Here is a 13,037-nt window from a genome sequence, read left to right on the forward strand (position 1 = left end):
TTGTGCGGGTTTGTCAAAGCGTGCAATTTTTGTTCAGCGTCAGCAATGATATTTTCTCTTTTGAGTGTGTGAGATGCGCACGTCTTGCGTCAGCTGTTTGCTTTTTTGGTTTTTTTCCTCGTGCGCCAGCACAAAGGCTGTTCCTGGGCAGCTTAATAAACATTGATTGATTGATTGATTGATTGATTGATTGATTGATTGATTGATTGATTGATTGATTGATTGATTGATTGATTGATTAAAATCTGTTTCGAACTCTGCCATACGTTGCGCTCTCTTGACAGCAATGTCGTCATTTTTGCATTGGTGCTGACACAACATGCTCCGCATCAGCCCATCTAAAACTATGGTAATGACATACACAAGAAAAACTGACATCTTGTTCCCGTATAACATTAAGGGTGAGCTACTACCACGTGTGCTGGAGGTTAATGACCTAGGCGTCAATTTCGACACCAAGCTGAGCTTGTCCTCGCATATCCGGTGATTACTCATAAAGCTCTTCGATCGCTTGGCGTTGTGTTTCGCGTGTCGAAGGAGTTCAGGGGCCCAATTCTCTCCTCAAGCTCTACGCAACTATACGTCGTCCTCAGCTTGAGTATGAATCTGTAGTCTGGAATAGCACGTGCAAAAGAGACCGCATGTTTATTGAAAGGGCCCAAAAAGTTTATATCCATCTTCAACCATCGCATCGGCGCTAGTAGTAATAATACCGTGGATCATCTTCTACGTTTACGTTATCATGCTTAACAACCAGGCCGAATAAGGCTGACCTTCTCTTCCTCTTTAAAATTATTGTGAACCCTATTCCTTAATGCTGTCCTGCATTCCTCCGAGTTGCTGCGACAGCATTTGTACTGAATGATTTCGTGCTCGCGCACCAATGCATGCAGATGAGAGGGAGGTACGTGCGGCATGTTTGCGAGTTAGTGACAGCAGACTAATAGTGTTGGTGTGAACATATGCGAGACAGATAGCGAGATAGCACAGGATACAAGCTGTGCAGTGAAATAAAACAAGCTGGCAGAAACATAGCCCCCTATAACGCCGCGCAAGAGACAGCCACCAAACAACATCCTTACCATGTGAATATACTGATATAAGAAGAGGGAATTAGGAGCCATGGCGAATTAAAGAACGGCGTTTTTATCTGTGTTGCGATTAACTTTGATCCCGTAAGATATTTATCCGCAAAATGATCCCTAAGATGTTCCCATCCTTAGGTTTTCATAGCGTGTTGCATATTTTCGCATTTCTCGACGCGTCTCGTAACGACAGCTCTGTGTTGCGTTTGTGGTATTTCTACACAGCCGCTAAGAGCCCGTTTCTGAGCGTGAGGAATGAGATAAATACAAAATAAACTCCTCATTCATTTCATATGTGTGAATGATAATTCGAATGAAATATGAAATATTTCGAATGAAATATGGTCTTTGACAAAGCGCACGTTAGAGATTGCCTTACACTTAATGCTCCGTCATTTCGTTGAGCCCCTCGCTGCAGATTTGCGTTTTCCAAAGCCAAGTCCTGAAAAATGGCGCTCATATTCAAGGAATTGCGAACGTTATATGATACATAAGCCAACGACGCCCATATAGAGATTAAAACTAGTAACACATCGCGGCCTTTCAACGGAATATATATTGTTTCGACGAGCGACTAAAACCGGCATTATTTGAGTTTAATACTCCCTACAGGAAGTGTTATCTTCGCGTTGAAGCTTCATACCACCACCGCCCATTACACAAATGTACAAAGTTTGGTACAGCAAGTAAGTGCAGCCCCAAACGCTTTGGAAACGCCGCTACCAGAAGATCGAATCAAATTCAAACCATACTCCCATCCTCGTGCATTCCAGGGTTCTACATGAATTTTGCAGATCTCCATGCCTTGCTCAGGAAAGATTTTTCAAGCAGAGGCCAACGTCCGTAACGCAGAATGCGCGACAAAGCATTACTGCGCCCTCCAATGCAATTATGGGCGTGCCCCGAGAGTCGATATGCGACTCGAGTTCCTATATGTCCGTCGGGCTTCACGTCTCACCATGCTCTTTCATTCGCAATAGTCATTACATCGGCAGGCCACATGGGCGATTGAAAAGAGAGTTTTTCCGCAGTTCTTGCCTTCAGGCGCTTCCTGCTTCTCACACCCACTACTTTTGCCTCGTCTGTTGGGGCATAGATTCATCGCCACACGAAATAATTCCTCCACCTTAAGCACTACCACCTTACTCAAGATACGATCGCAAAGAACCGAGAAACCGAGGACATCTGGCTAGCTTCTGTCGGCTTTGTCGCGATTTGCGAAGATGTAAGTGCCCTCAATTCCGCTGGTGCCTAATTTATATGTTTGGGCAAACCACTTAACTGGCGACAGAACTGGCGAAAGGAACATTTCTCATGTAATGGCAGCATCGGTTCAGCTGCGTGGATGCAAACATAGAAGCCTTCTCGCGCAATCATTATGTAGCTTGAACGCACAATTTATTTGCAAATCTAGATTGAACACGCAATCTATTTGCAACTCGGTATTTAGCAACTGTCACTAAAAAGAATGAAACTACTTAAATTTGTTGATTTGTTTGCCCATTTTGCGGTTCTCGAAATAAGAGGATGAAGAGAAAGTGAACGCATAAATGCCGAAAGATTAAATAGGTTGCTACCCTGCATTGATGCAGTGGTGTTCAGGGGATTAAAGAGAGCGCAGTCCACAAGAAGGAGATTGCAGCTGAAACACGCGCGTACTCACAGCCTTTTCGTTGGGCACTATATTATTGTTTGTGTTAAGCTGTATCCTTGAGAAAGCCGATAGGAGCCTCTGTTATGATAGACCACAGAAGTAGGAAAATTATACAAGGTCGAGACGCTGAACAGAAATGCATCCCGTGAATAAGAAACTCGTTATGATTCGTAGCATATTATGAAACTGTTTTTTTTTTTCATTATTATATTTACCAACTATTAACCCCTAAAAATTGCAAGAGCACATGCCATTCTTTGGGTGTATTTTTATCACAATCCACTTTCTGAAACGTTCAGCTCATCTGTGTGGGAAGAATGCTCTCAGCTGTCACTACTGCGCTAATGCATTGCTACTTGTTACTTGCAGACGTAACACAAGAAGTACACAACACGAGCGCTCGTGTTGCCTACTTCTGGTGTTACGTCTGTTCGCGCTTTAAATATGAATCAGGTCCAAATAGCTGAGCTTTTATTGCATTGAAGGCTAGGCCTCAAATTCCTTGGCCCTCGTTTTGTATGCAGAGCTAAGCTGCCGCTTGTAAGTGTACACCAGTGCCAATACATATAAAAATATCAACTTCTTCTCCCCCCCCCCCCTCTACCCAGAAAATGATAGTTTGCCGCATTACAAATGCACTGAACGCTTTCACAGAACACGTGATGTATACAAACCGTCAACGGAGTTTGGCAAGTGAAGTTCGCCTCCTGCGGTAATTTATTTTAAGGGAAACTTATATGGCTATGGTTACGTTATTTTGCATGTCTGCTTTTACGAAGAAAGCTGTCCTGGCTCAACGTGCATTCAAAGCGCGAGGCGCGGGAAAACGAACGTGAACGTCCCGGTGTGTGTGTTATTAGCACAGCGTGTGTGTTATTATCACAATTTCAAGATCAACACATGAATTGGACCACACGGTTATACGCCTCATCCCATGAATATGCACTTTTAGTAGATTAGTTATCAATTTTCAAGTTCAGTAAAGTCAAAATATATGTCTATACGTGTATGCACGTGTCTTAGTGATGACAGCTGTCAACGCTCAAGAGAAATAAAACTAGCTCATACCTTTCACCTACAAAGATGCAAAACTTCGCTGGTCATTCAGCTTAGTTGAACAGCTCATTATTTTGCTTCGGCTGCAATGGTCCAAATGTTTAGTTACGTCGGCTGTCTTTAAAATACCACAGTGAAAATGGGCACATTATACATCACTATTTGCGGCAAAAAGTTGGTGTCGTACCGATCATAAATTACAAGTGTTGACACTTTATCTGCCACCCGTACTTCTTGCAACAAAATTCAGGCACTTAGAACTATCCTGATACTTATTCTAAAGTGAGCTACGATTGATTTTAATTTTACATCATCGTAAGTCAGTAAGTGCACGATGAAGGTCTCCACCTAAATTTTCGACTTCACGTTGATAGTTCGCGTGTGCTAGCAGTGTGGCATGCGGGCTGCCCTCCATTCTTTTCTGCTTTGAATTTCAGGAAAGTTTTTCTCGTCCTGTGTGCGGCACGTGTGCTTAGCTCGGCCCTGCATTTCATTGTTATTTTGTCGCGTGACTGTAGCACAAGTATGCATTTTTCGTTACCCCGACATGACCCAGCGGAAAATACGTACTTGAACTTTCCGCTGGGCCATTGAAAGGTTGCATGTGCTCTGCAAAGCTGCTCGTGGAGCTTTGACTCAGGGAGATCGCGCCCAGTTGTGCCGACAAAATAAATAAAATTGTTTTATTTGATCCCACGCTAGTTTGTTGACATAGCTACAAAATCTAGAGAGAGGCTATGCTGCACTTCGTAAAAGCTTCGGAAATTGTGTTGGAACTGGCATGACGTTTATGAACGGCGATTTAGCATGTCTCGTGTGAAATTCTTAAACTTAAGCTGTGACCAAAGTTAAAGAAAGTTTACGCTACGTAAAATGATTTTTTTACGGTACGACCTAAGCTTTCTTTTTCGATCAAACTGGATTGAGAGCATCATTGCACGCCCCCGTAGTAGTGTTGACTTATTTCGTAGTAACTAAGCGATGTGCAACTTTTCTGTTTCTTGGCAAAGCTGAGTTTATGCACACTCTTAAAAATAGTTATGCGTCTACTCCACTGCAATGGCCCTAATGATGCAATCATTCCGATCAGAAATGTCCGTAGGCCGTGCGATATGAAAGGCAGCGTCAACTGGTGATATATTTCTGTGATATGGCGTCGTGAAATCGAAACGATGTTACCGTTTTTATTTTTGAATTTTTTTTTTCAATCTACACGCACACACACACAGGTCCATTTTAGGTACATTCTTACTGTGCCCACAGTTCCTAAATTTTAGTTGCCTTTTCAACAGCAATGGTGATGACCCTGAAGTGCACCGCATTGTACTTCTTCGCCTTCACTGTGGGCTTGTAAGAGCGCCGATGTGGGTTAGTTCGTTACGGTTGTGAAACATTACTACGTTTAGCAGGAAGGAATAGGGCAGAAGAAGAACACAGCGCTTTTCCCCTGTTCTTCTACCGCCCCGTTCTCTCCTTCGCCACCTAGTAATATTTTCCAATGGGCCTTCTCTGTCACGAGCACGTGTACTCTCACCACCAGCCGCTCCTGGTACCGAAATATTCTTCGGCCGCCTGCCATGCTCGCAAAGGCTTCTTTTGGCAATTCGCAGAACCAACGAGCGCACATTGTCTTACTCTGAAGGTGAGAGAGAGAGAGAGAGAAAGAAAGAGAGAGAGAAAAAAAAGAAGCCTTGAAGCTACATAATCCAAGACAAGCCTAAAGACAAGTCCAGATGCTCACCACCTTACCATACTATATTGTGAAAGATGTGTCTGCATCATACGCCCATTTGCTTGCGCATGGTCATCTTGCCAGGTATCGGAACCAGTGTTTGGGTCCCGACGTGCCCGCGTTGAAAAAGAGGTCGGAAACGCGGCTCTGCCACAAAAAATGCGGCGACCGGAATTTCTGAGTTCCTTCCATCTTTTTTTTTTTTTACATAGGTGAAAACCCTTGTAGCGCGTGCAATAAGATCAGCCCTGCATGTTTCTCTCGCGTTCCTTGTTCATTATTCACTATTAACCATTCTCATGGGTCCGCTTTGCCGCAGTGCGCCTACACCACCAATCATTGAGGTAAAACGAATGACGTAGGCTTATGACAAGACCCTGCATCGATTTGACACGAAAAATTAGCAGTGGCTTAGCTCGGCTACTCCAGGATATACGTAGCGTGAGCTAAGGTTCAGCAATCCAATCCCACCCAATCCAATCCAATCCAATCTAGTCCAGTCCAGTTCAGTTCAGTTCAGTTCAGTTCAGTTCAGTTCAGTCCAGTCCAGTCCAGTCCAGTCCAGTCCAGTCCAATGCAATCCTGTACAAGTCCGGTCCAGTCCAGTCCAGTCCCTGCTCCTCGCGCATGCGTCGCACGGATCTCCAGGAGCCACGCGAAACGGCTATCAAGAGGCTCAGGTGCAGCGTCAGACTTGGCTACTGCGCAACGGAGGCGCACAGCTGGGCACGCGCCGGCTCCAGTGCGTCTGCCGCGGCTATGACGTCACTCCTCTGGAATGCGCAGACCGGCGAATGTGCAGATCCAATTCTCTACACACCCGTACTCCAACTGGATTGGATTTCCAATCCATCAAATCCAATCCAATTTAATCCAATCCAATGCAATGCTCCCCGCGTTTGAGCAGCACAGCCCTTCAGGGTCGACGAGAAACTGCTCAACCTCGGCCAGTGTAGCTTACGCTACAAAATTAGGTCAGCGTTGTGACATTGCGATATGCAAGCATGACGTTTTGCATTGCGGAACTGGACGGCGCAGACAACCTTTTATAGTCCAATGCACGTCTGGTACCGTTTTTTGAAAAGTCTTTGCCAAGTATGGGACGAAGTAATGGGACATTTAGGGGCACTGTGCCAAAGAAGGCCAATGAAGACTTTGCAGAACGTAGCATTCATGGCAGATTAACATAATTAAGGCAGTTGAGCAATAGACTGAAGTTCAGTTAAATAAAAGCATGAATACAATTAAATGTTACAAAGTATCTGTTCAACCTTAGAGATCTTTAAGTACGCATTATTCCAAAGGCAAACATGGATGACTGTAGATTTGACTGTCTTCAATGTACCCATAGACTTCGTATTTCCGCGGATGTTAAGTCTAGTTACTCTGACCTGTAATAACAACGGTCATGTGCCGATATTTAGCGCTCTACCACGGCACGCCTCATAGTCCAGGTGTTTAGTCAGTATGTGCGTGAACTAACCATTTTAATGAGCTCAATAAAAGTTGATTCTCTCTCTCTCTCTAGTCAGTATGTGAAATCCCAATTTGCTTTGATTTCAACCTGCGGTGTCGTGCCGATACGAGTACTGCCGACACGAATTCCCCGAGTGAAGAAATAATATGTAAACAGTCTTTCGCGGTGTTCGTGTTCTGTTCAAAAGAAATTTATGTGGGACATTTCCGTTTGTGTCATTTGCAAGGCGAGCTATTTGGGTCGTTTTCCGGTGGGAACAACTTGAGGCCATGTGCTTACGGCGGCGGTTATTTACGTCTATCCTCCCTTTGGTTTCATGATTTTCTAGACTCAAGTGGGCGTGCATAAGGACTTTAAAGGGCTCCCGAAACGTTTTTCTTTCGACATTTTTCAGTATCTGAATCACTGTTGAGATACAGACAATCAGTGCATCCATTCCTTATGCAATGTGATGACAAAATACGCACGTCAGATAGCTTAAAAACGCGGTCATATTATTTTCCTCCTTCCCGGAGTTCGTCAGTCATAAAAAATTTTGAGTGCGTATGTGGCGTCACACAATCAATATCGCCGCTTTTCGTAGGCTTCCTTTCAGAGGCAGAAATAAAAGAATTCGATGGTGGCCGCTTTAACAATCCCAAGAAAAGCAAAGAAAAGACTAAAATAGACCTCTGCTGCCGCCAGCAAATGCCGTACTGACGCTCCGTGCTGGGGATAACTAGAGCTTTCGCAGTGCTTCCGGTCACGACGGAAAGAACGAAAGCGTTTATCTACAGTGCTGTAGAGCCATTTTAAAAGCTTTGAATATAACTAGGTTCCTTACTATCTTTGCTATGCTTACTATACCGTGCTCAGAGATATCATACAGCTCATCGTGACCTCCAAGCCCATTTTTTCGCAGGCATGTGGAGTTTGGCACTGCTCGTCATAATACAGTTTATTCCCGCCTACATACGCGAAAGTTTCAGAAATCTGCAAAAAATGTCAGAAAACCGTAAATCTGAAAAAAAAAGCAACACAGACGTATTGTGGAGTGTTTTTTTTAACAGAATGAAATACAGATTACCCCCTCCCCCCGCCGTCCCGTCTTCTTTTTCTTCTTCTTCTTCTTCTTCTTAAAAAAAAGAAATGCGTAAAGCAGTAGCTTACATTTCAAAAAGTTTTCAACTGATTTCTTAGGAGACGCAGAAAGTTTGGTTTATCATGCGATCCCGCAGTCACATTTGAATAAACTACATTACACCAAAAATATAGAAGAGGCTATAGCTCAACTCAAGCCGACTGTTACTTCTGGCACTGACTCTGAAAGTTCAAACCTTTTTGTGCTGCAGTTGGGACGCGAAAAGGAAGTACAACGTAGTAGCAAGGCGCGTTGCTTCGATAGTTGATCCATATGCATTTCGCACACAGTCGTTCACGCCGAAACAAAAGGAAAGGTGCTATAGTACAACAACACAGAGAAGGGCAAACCTCATGGCGCGCCAGTTTCTAACAACTTCGTTGCCTGAAGTTGAAACAATTTCTCTTCTCAGTGGCGCACAACCTATTGTCCCGCGGGGGACCTATACAGAACCATGGAAGTAAAGCATCCGCAAAGTACATGAACGGGTGGTGTTTGCGAAATATTGAAAATGACCAATCTCTGAACGTGAAATGCTGAGCACCTGGCATTCTAATGTCGACTCCGTGACCACAGATCCCCCTTGGCCGCTCAGGACGAGTTGTCATACCCTTGGCGAAGGACAAATCGCGTCCATTTTGTTAATCGTCTTGCACGTAATCCAGCACAGGGAAAAAAGGGGGAGGCGTAAGTTCGCGTCGTAGCGGCCGAGAAATAGCGAGTTGCAACACTGGCGGCACTTAACCCGCTCACCCCATTCGCAGTAGTCAAATGAGAAGCGTAAAAATAGCGGGCAGGCGAGCGCGGCATTGTCCAAACGGCGCGCGCCGGTACCCCCTTTCCGTTTTCCGTCGTCGGAGGTGTTGTCCGGCTTTGAGGCGCGGCCCGCGCGAGCCGCTGTCGAGAACCAGTTGGCTATCGGGTGCGTCCTGAGTGAGGGCGACGGCTCGTTTGATTATTGCCTTTCCCTGGCCTGGCCATATCTCGAAAAGAAAAGCGAGGGGGGAGTGACAGGAATTAGAGCAGAATTCAGCGCGCGGCCGGGGAGGAGTATACGCACGCGCTCACTAATAAGTGCATCCAACCTTCCGGTATTCCGGCAGTATAAAAGGCGCCCGGCCACTACGACCACTCACATTTCAGCCCCTTGACCACCCAGCCAAGAAAGCAGCAGCACCACCGACGACCATGAGGATCACGGTAAGAGCTGCTGCTGCTGCTGCTGCTGCTGCTGCACCGTGGTGTGGGGCCCGGCTCGGCGCAGGCGTCGCGCCACGACTCCGGCGCCGAGCCTCTTGCCCACTATCATGCGATAACTAGTTTCAACCTTCGCAAAGCATGAAGCATGCATGGGATGCCCCTCTCTCCTCTCCGGCAGGAAGCTTGGCACAATGGGAAAGATAAAGGGCTGTGCGAGCTCACCAGTGCTGCAATTTAACCGACTTGTGAGAAGCCAAGGTAGAATAAAGTAAAGCTAGAATAAAGATAATGTAAATGCAGCTTCAAGCGGCGAAGAAAACTGTACTGCCGTAGATACATGCATAGTTCACCAAGATGGCAAAGCTAAGCGGCGTCACTGACGAGGAGTAAGAAATATGCGTGGTTCATCGGAGTACATTTTGTGTGGCAGCCATTAAAACAGTTTACTAAATTTTGCGTTTTTCTTTTTAAATTAAGGAGCGGTACTTAACCTCTGAAAGCTCTTTCAATTGCATACGGTTCTCAAGGAGGGGGTGTGGAGGAGAGGTAGAATGGGTAGTGAGTTTTAATCAGATAAACAAAGGCCACTCACGCTTGCATAAATTCACGAAGTGGTACATTCTGTAGTATCCGCAACCAGGAAGAGAGCTTCCAGGTTCTCGTCCTGTCTGCGGTCACAGCGGTCCTCTATGCTTTCGACTAAGTATCGCAGCGGCTTATTCCGCTCGACAAGCTTTTAATGGGACACCTTTAACGAGCCCAGCATTCTTACGTGCCTGACGTCACATTATATTTAATACTCCCTATCTATAGGCACTGTAATGGCCGAATATCTGCAAGCGAAGCAGATTTGAGCTGAGCTGTTCCCTCGAAGAATTAGGAGCATACGCGCTGCAACATCAGTGAATACCATGTAAAAATTCCAAATGGGCTTACCGAGCAAAAGGATCTTGCTGCACACCCGGAGACTACTGAAAAAAAAAAAAAGAAGGAAACGCTTGTTAAACTTGGCATATCGACATTCCGGGAAACCAATTACATGAACCGGTAATATACGGTCAAAGCACGTACCGTAAACCAATTATGTAGACACTGTATGTTTCGAATATTCTGCACGAATGTTGCTGTGAGGCTTAACACAATAGCCATGCATAAAATGCTGTTCGGTTACTTACTTGCACTTGAATGCTTGAGACCTTAAAAGTTTTACAGAAATCTTTCGTGCTTACTAAATACCCATGAGTTTCGTAGGAATTCAGCCGTGGGAATGATGCACATGATGAGCGACGTGAGGGAGGCCGTAATCAGCGTTAAAAACGTGTGCTGCTTGCGTACATTGCGTAACACACTTCTCAATAATAGTGCCTTTTTCTTCGACTGCCTGAACCTGAAACGTGTTGATACAAACTCACTAAACAAATGTATACGGGACAGAATCAGTCGGCTTAGAATTAAGCGTGGTGCGCTAGCTATATGGAAATTATTTTAGGCCAAGTTCGCAAAAAGGCGGAATTATGTGGGCTAATTTAGACCCCCCCCCCCTTCCCCCCAGGGCTCTATGCCGTGCTCCGAAATACCTTACACACAAACGTTTCTGTGTTGGTCTTCCATCAGAAACGCAGCCGCCGAGGCCCGAAATCACATCGGTCACTTGATGCGTGCACGAATATTACAGCATTATTGCGAGGACGAATTGCTAACTGTCTGCTTTCCCGCTCTGCCCGCAGCTGGTTGCCGTGCTCGTGAGCGCCCTCGTCGGTGTCTCCCTCGCTGGCCTTGTCGGCCACGGCGGATACGGTGGTGGATACGGAGGATATGGAGGAGGCTTCGGTGGCTACGGCGGTGGCTACGGCGGTGGCTACGGCGGAGGCTACGGCGTCGGCTATGGAAAGTCCCTTCCCGGCCCCTCCTTCCTGGTCAAGAGCTTGCACCACGTCCACAAAGTTAGCCACGGAGGGCCCATCCTCGCCAACTACGACCTCGGAGTCGCCTACGGTGGATATGGAGGATACGGGGGAGGCTACGGAGGCGGCTATGGATTCGGCGGGGGCTACGGGGGCTTCGGAGGCTACGGAGGCTACGGAGGCCATGGTGGTCTCCTGCTCGGCTACGGCCACAAGGGCTAGTGAGGTCAATTGTATCCGAGCCGCCATTTGAACGCAGAGCTCTCGAATTCAGTCAAGACAGCAGCCAGCCCATCCTATTCAGTCACATGAAACAAAACATCACTCCGATTCTAAAAGGGGCCTTTTCAAACGGGGAAACTGTCGCATCACGAAAAGCACAAACGAGGAGCAAATATGGGACTGGTGCTGATTTCGAAAGGGACCAATCCCGAATCACGAACAGGACAGTTGTACAAAATTTTGAGAAATGCTTCCCCGAGGCGCGCTTACGTGAATGTTTTCCCAAACAGCCGCCGTCATCTCTACGTCAAAGACAGGTGTTTGCTCTTGCGATGTATATTTTGTACAGCTCAGATCACACCGCAAATAAAAACACATGTACAGATCCTACAACGTTGCTTTTCGTGACTGTCTTGCATCGCTGCCGCCTCTGAGACGGACACTCTCGGAAGCGCAGTTTAAAATATCACTGAAAAACGAAAATTGCAGCTGTAAGCAGTTCGGCCCTAAGGATTTTCGGCCAGGCATTAAGTGCAAGCTGCCCCAGAGACACCGACATGCGTGCGCGTGCAGTCTGACATTCACTGTAGTTGGGCACCGGTGCTGCCGTATCTGGAACCTTATCACTGTTTAGGCACATCTAGACATTTCAAAGGGTCAATACTTACGTTAAGTAAAACTGTCGGGTCTGCCTAAACTTGCACCATATCAATTAAGTTGTACAGATTTTCTATTAGGTTAATCCAAGAGGTTAGTACCGTTTCGAAGTAAAAAAAAAGCGAAGCAACACAAGAAAACTCTCGATACTGAAATGGGTAAACAACGTAACCCAAAATATTCCACCGCACAAAATTAAATGCTCTGTTTACTGTGTACTACAACCAATGGCCATTGAATGTGTGAACAGAATCAGGAACCACGTGAGGGCTCAGACGCACATTTTTTTAACCATTCTGAGAATGAAACACTGCTACTACGATCATTGAAAGCAAGGAGTCACCTTCCAAACTTTATCAATTTGGATAAAAAGATTGGAGGGGGGGGGGGGGGGGCGTAGAGAGAGATTTCAGGCAAAAAGCTATTGAAGTTTGATCCTAAATTACTGTTCCAGCATAAAATCACTGTCGACAGAACACAATGAAAAACAGTAAGCAAAGCATCTCTGTCGCTCATTTGGAGACAATAATGCTTTCCCAGTCAAAACTCTTAAGAAGTGCTTCGGCGTGGAATGTTTGGTCATACACCCGCAATCAATCATAGCGTCGTCCGCCGAGGTTAATTGGGGGGGGGGGGGGGGGGGGGGTTAAAAGCCAGAACGTCTTCCACCGTCAACGCCAAAACAGAATAATGCGGCGGCCACATATTCCCAGGATCGAGGGCCCAGGGTAAAAAATCCTGACATGAACGCAACGCTTTGAAGTGGGCGTGAAAACAAAACACAAGTTTGGTCCATTCAAAAGACCGATTTGTACCGATAACAATGATACCAATAGGATAGCAAGTTTCACACAAATCATCGAGATATTAAAGAAAACAGTTGAAGCAGTAGCAGCGACGACTGCTTAACCCCTTTACGGCAATTTTTCT

At 45.8% G+C, this 13,037-nt stretch overlaps 2 protein-coding genes across 4 annotated transcripts in view; one reads left to right on the forward strand and one right to left on the reverse strand.

The window, feature by feature from the left end:
* The window catches only part of LOC144147865 (tachykinin-like peptides receptor 99D), an 892,456-nt gene that overhangs the window by 185,360 nt on the left and 694,059 nt on the right, over positions 1-13,037 (reverse strand). For 2 of the 3 annotated variants that reach the window (XM_077679592.1, XM_077679593.1), the window contains one exon: positions 10,261-10,295. The gene's annotated coding sequence lies outside the window, so the exon portion shown is untranslated. The remainder of the gene's footprint in view (positions 1-10,260; positions 10,296-13,037) is intronic. The other variant, XM_077679594.1, reaches the window with a different exon arrangement.
* Positions 8,197-11,831, forward strand: LOC144147901 (uncharacterized). Its single transcript, XM_077679595.1, has 2 exons — positions 8,197-9,324; positions 11,052-11,831. The coding sequence occupies exons 1-2, from the start codon at positions 9,313-9,315 to the stop codon at positions 11,448-11,450; spliced, it is 411 nt and encodes a 136-aa protein (XP_077535721.1). The 5' UTR covers positions 8,197-9,312; the 3' UTR covers positions 11,451-11,831.

The sequence above is a fragment of the Haemaphysalis longicornis genome, unplaced genomic scaffold, assembly GCF_048455015.1.
Source record: "Haemaphysalis longicornis isolate Haplotype H1 unplaced genomic scaffold, Haemaphysalis longicornis Haplotype H1 scaffold_1, whole genome shotgun sequence".
NCBI classification, from domain to species: domain Eukaryota; kingdom Metazoa; phylum Arthropoda; class Arachnida; order Ixodida; family Ixodidae; genus Haemaphysalis; species Haemaphysalis longicornis.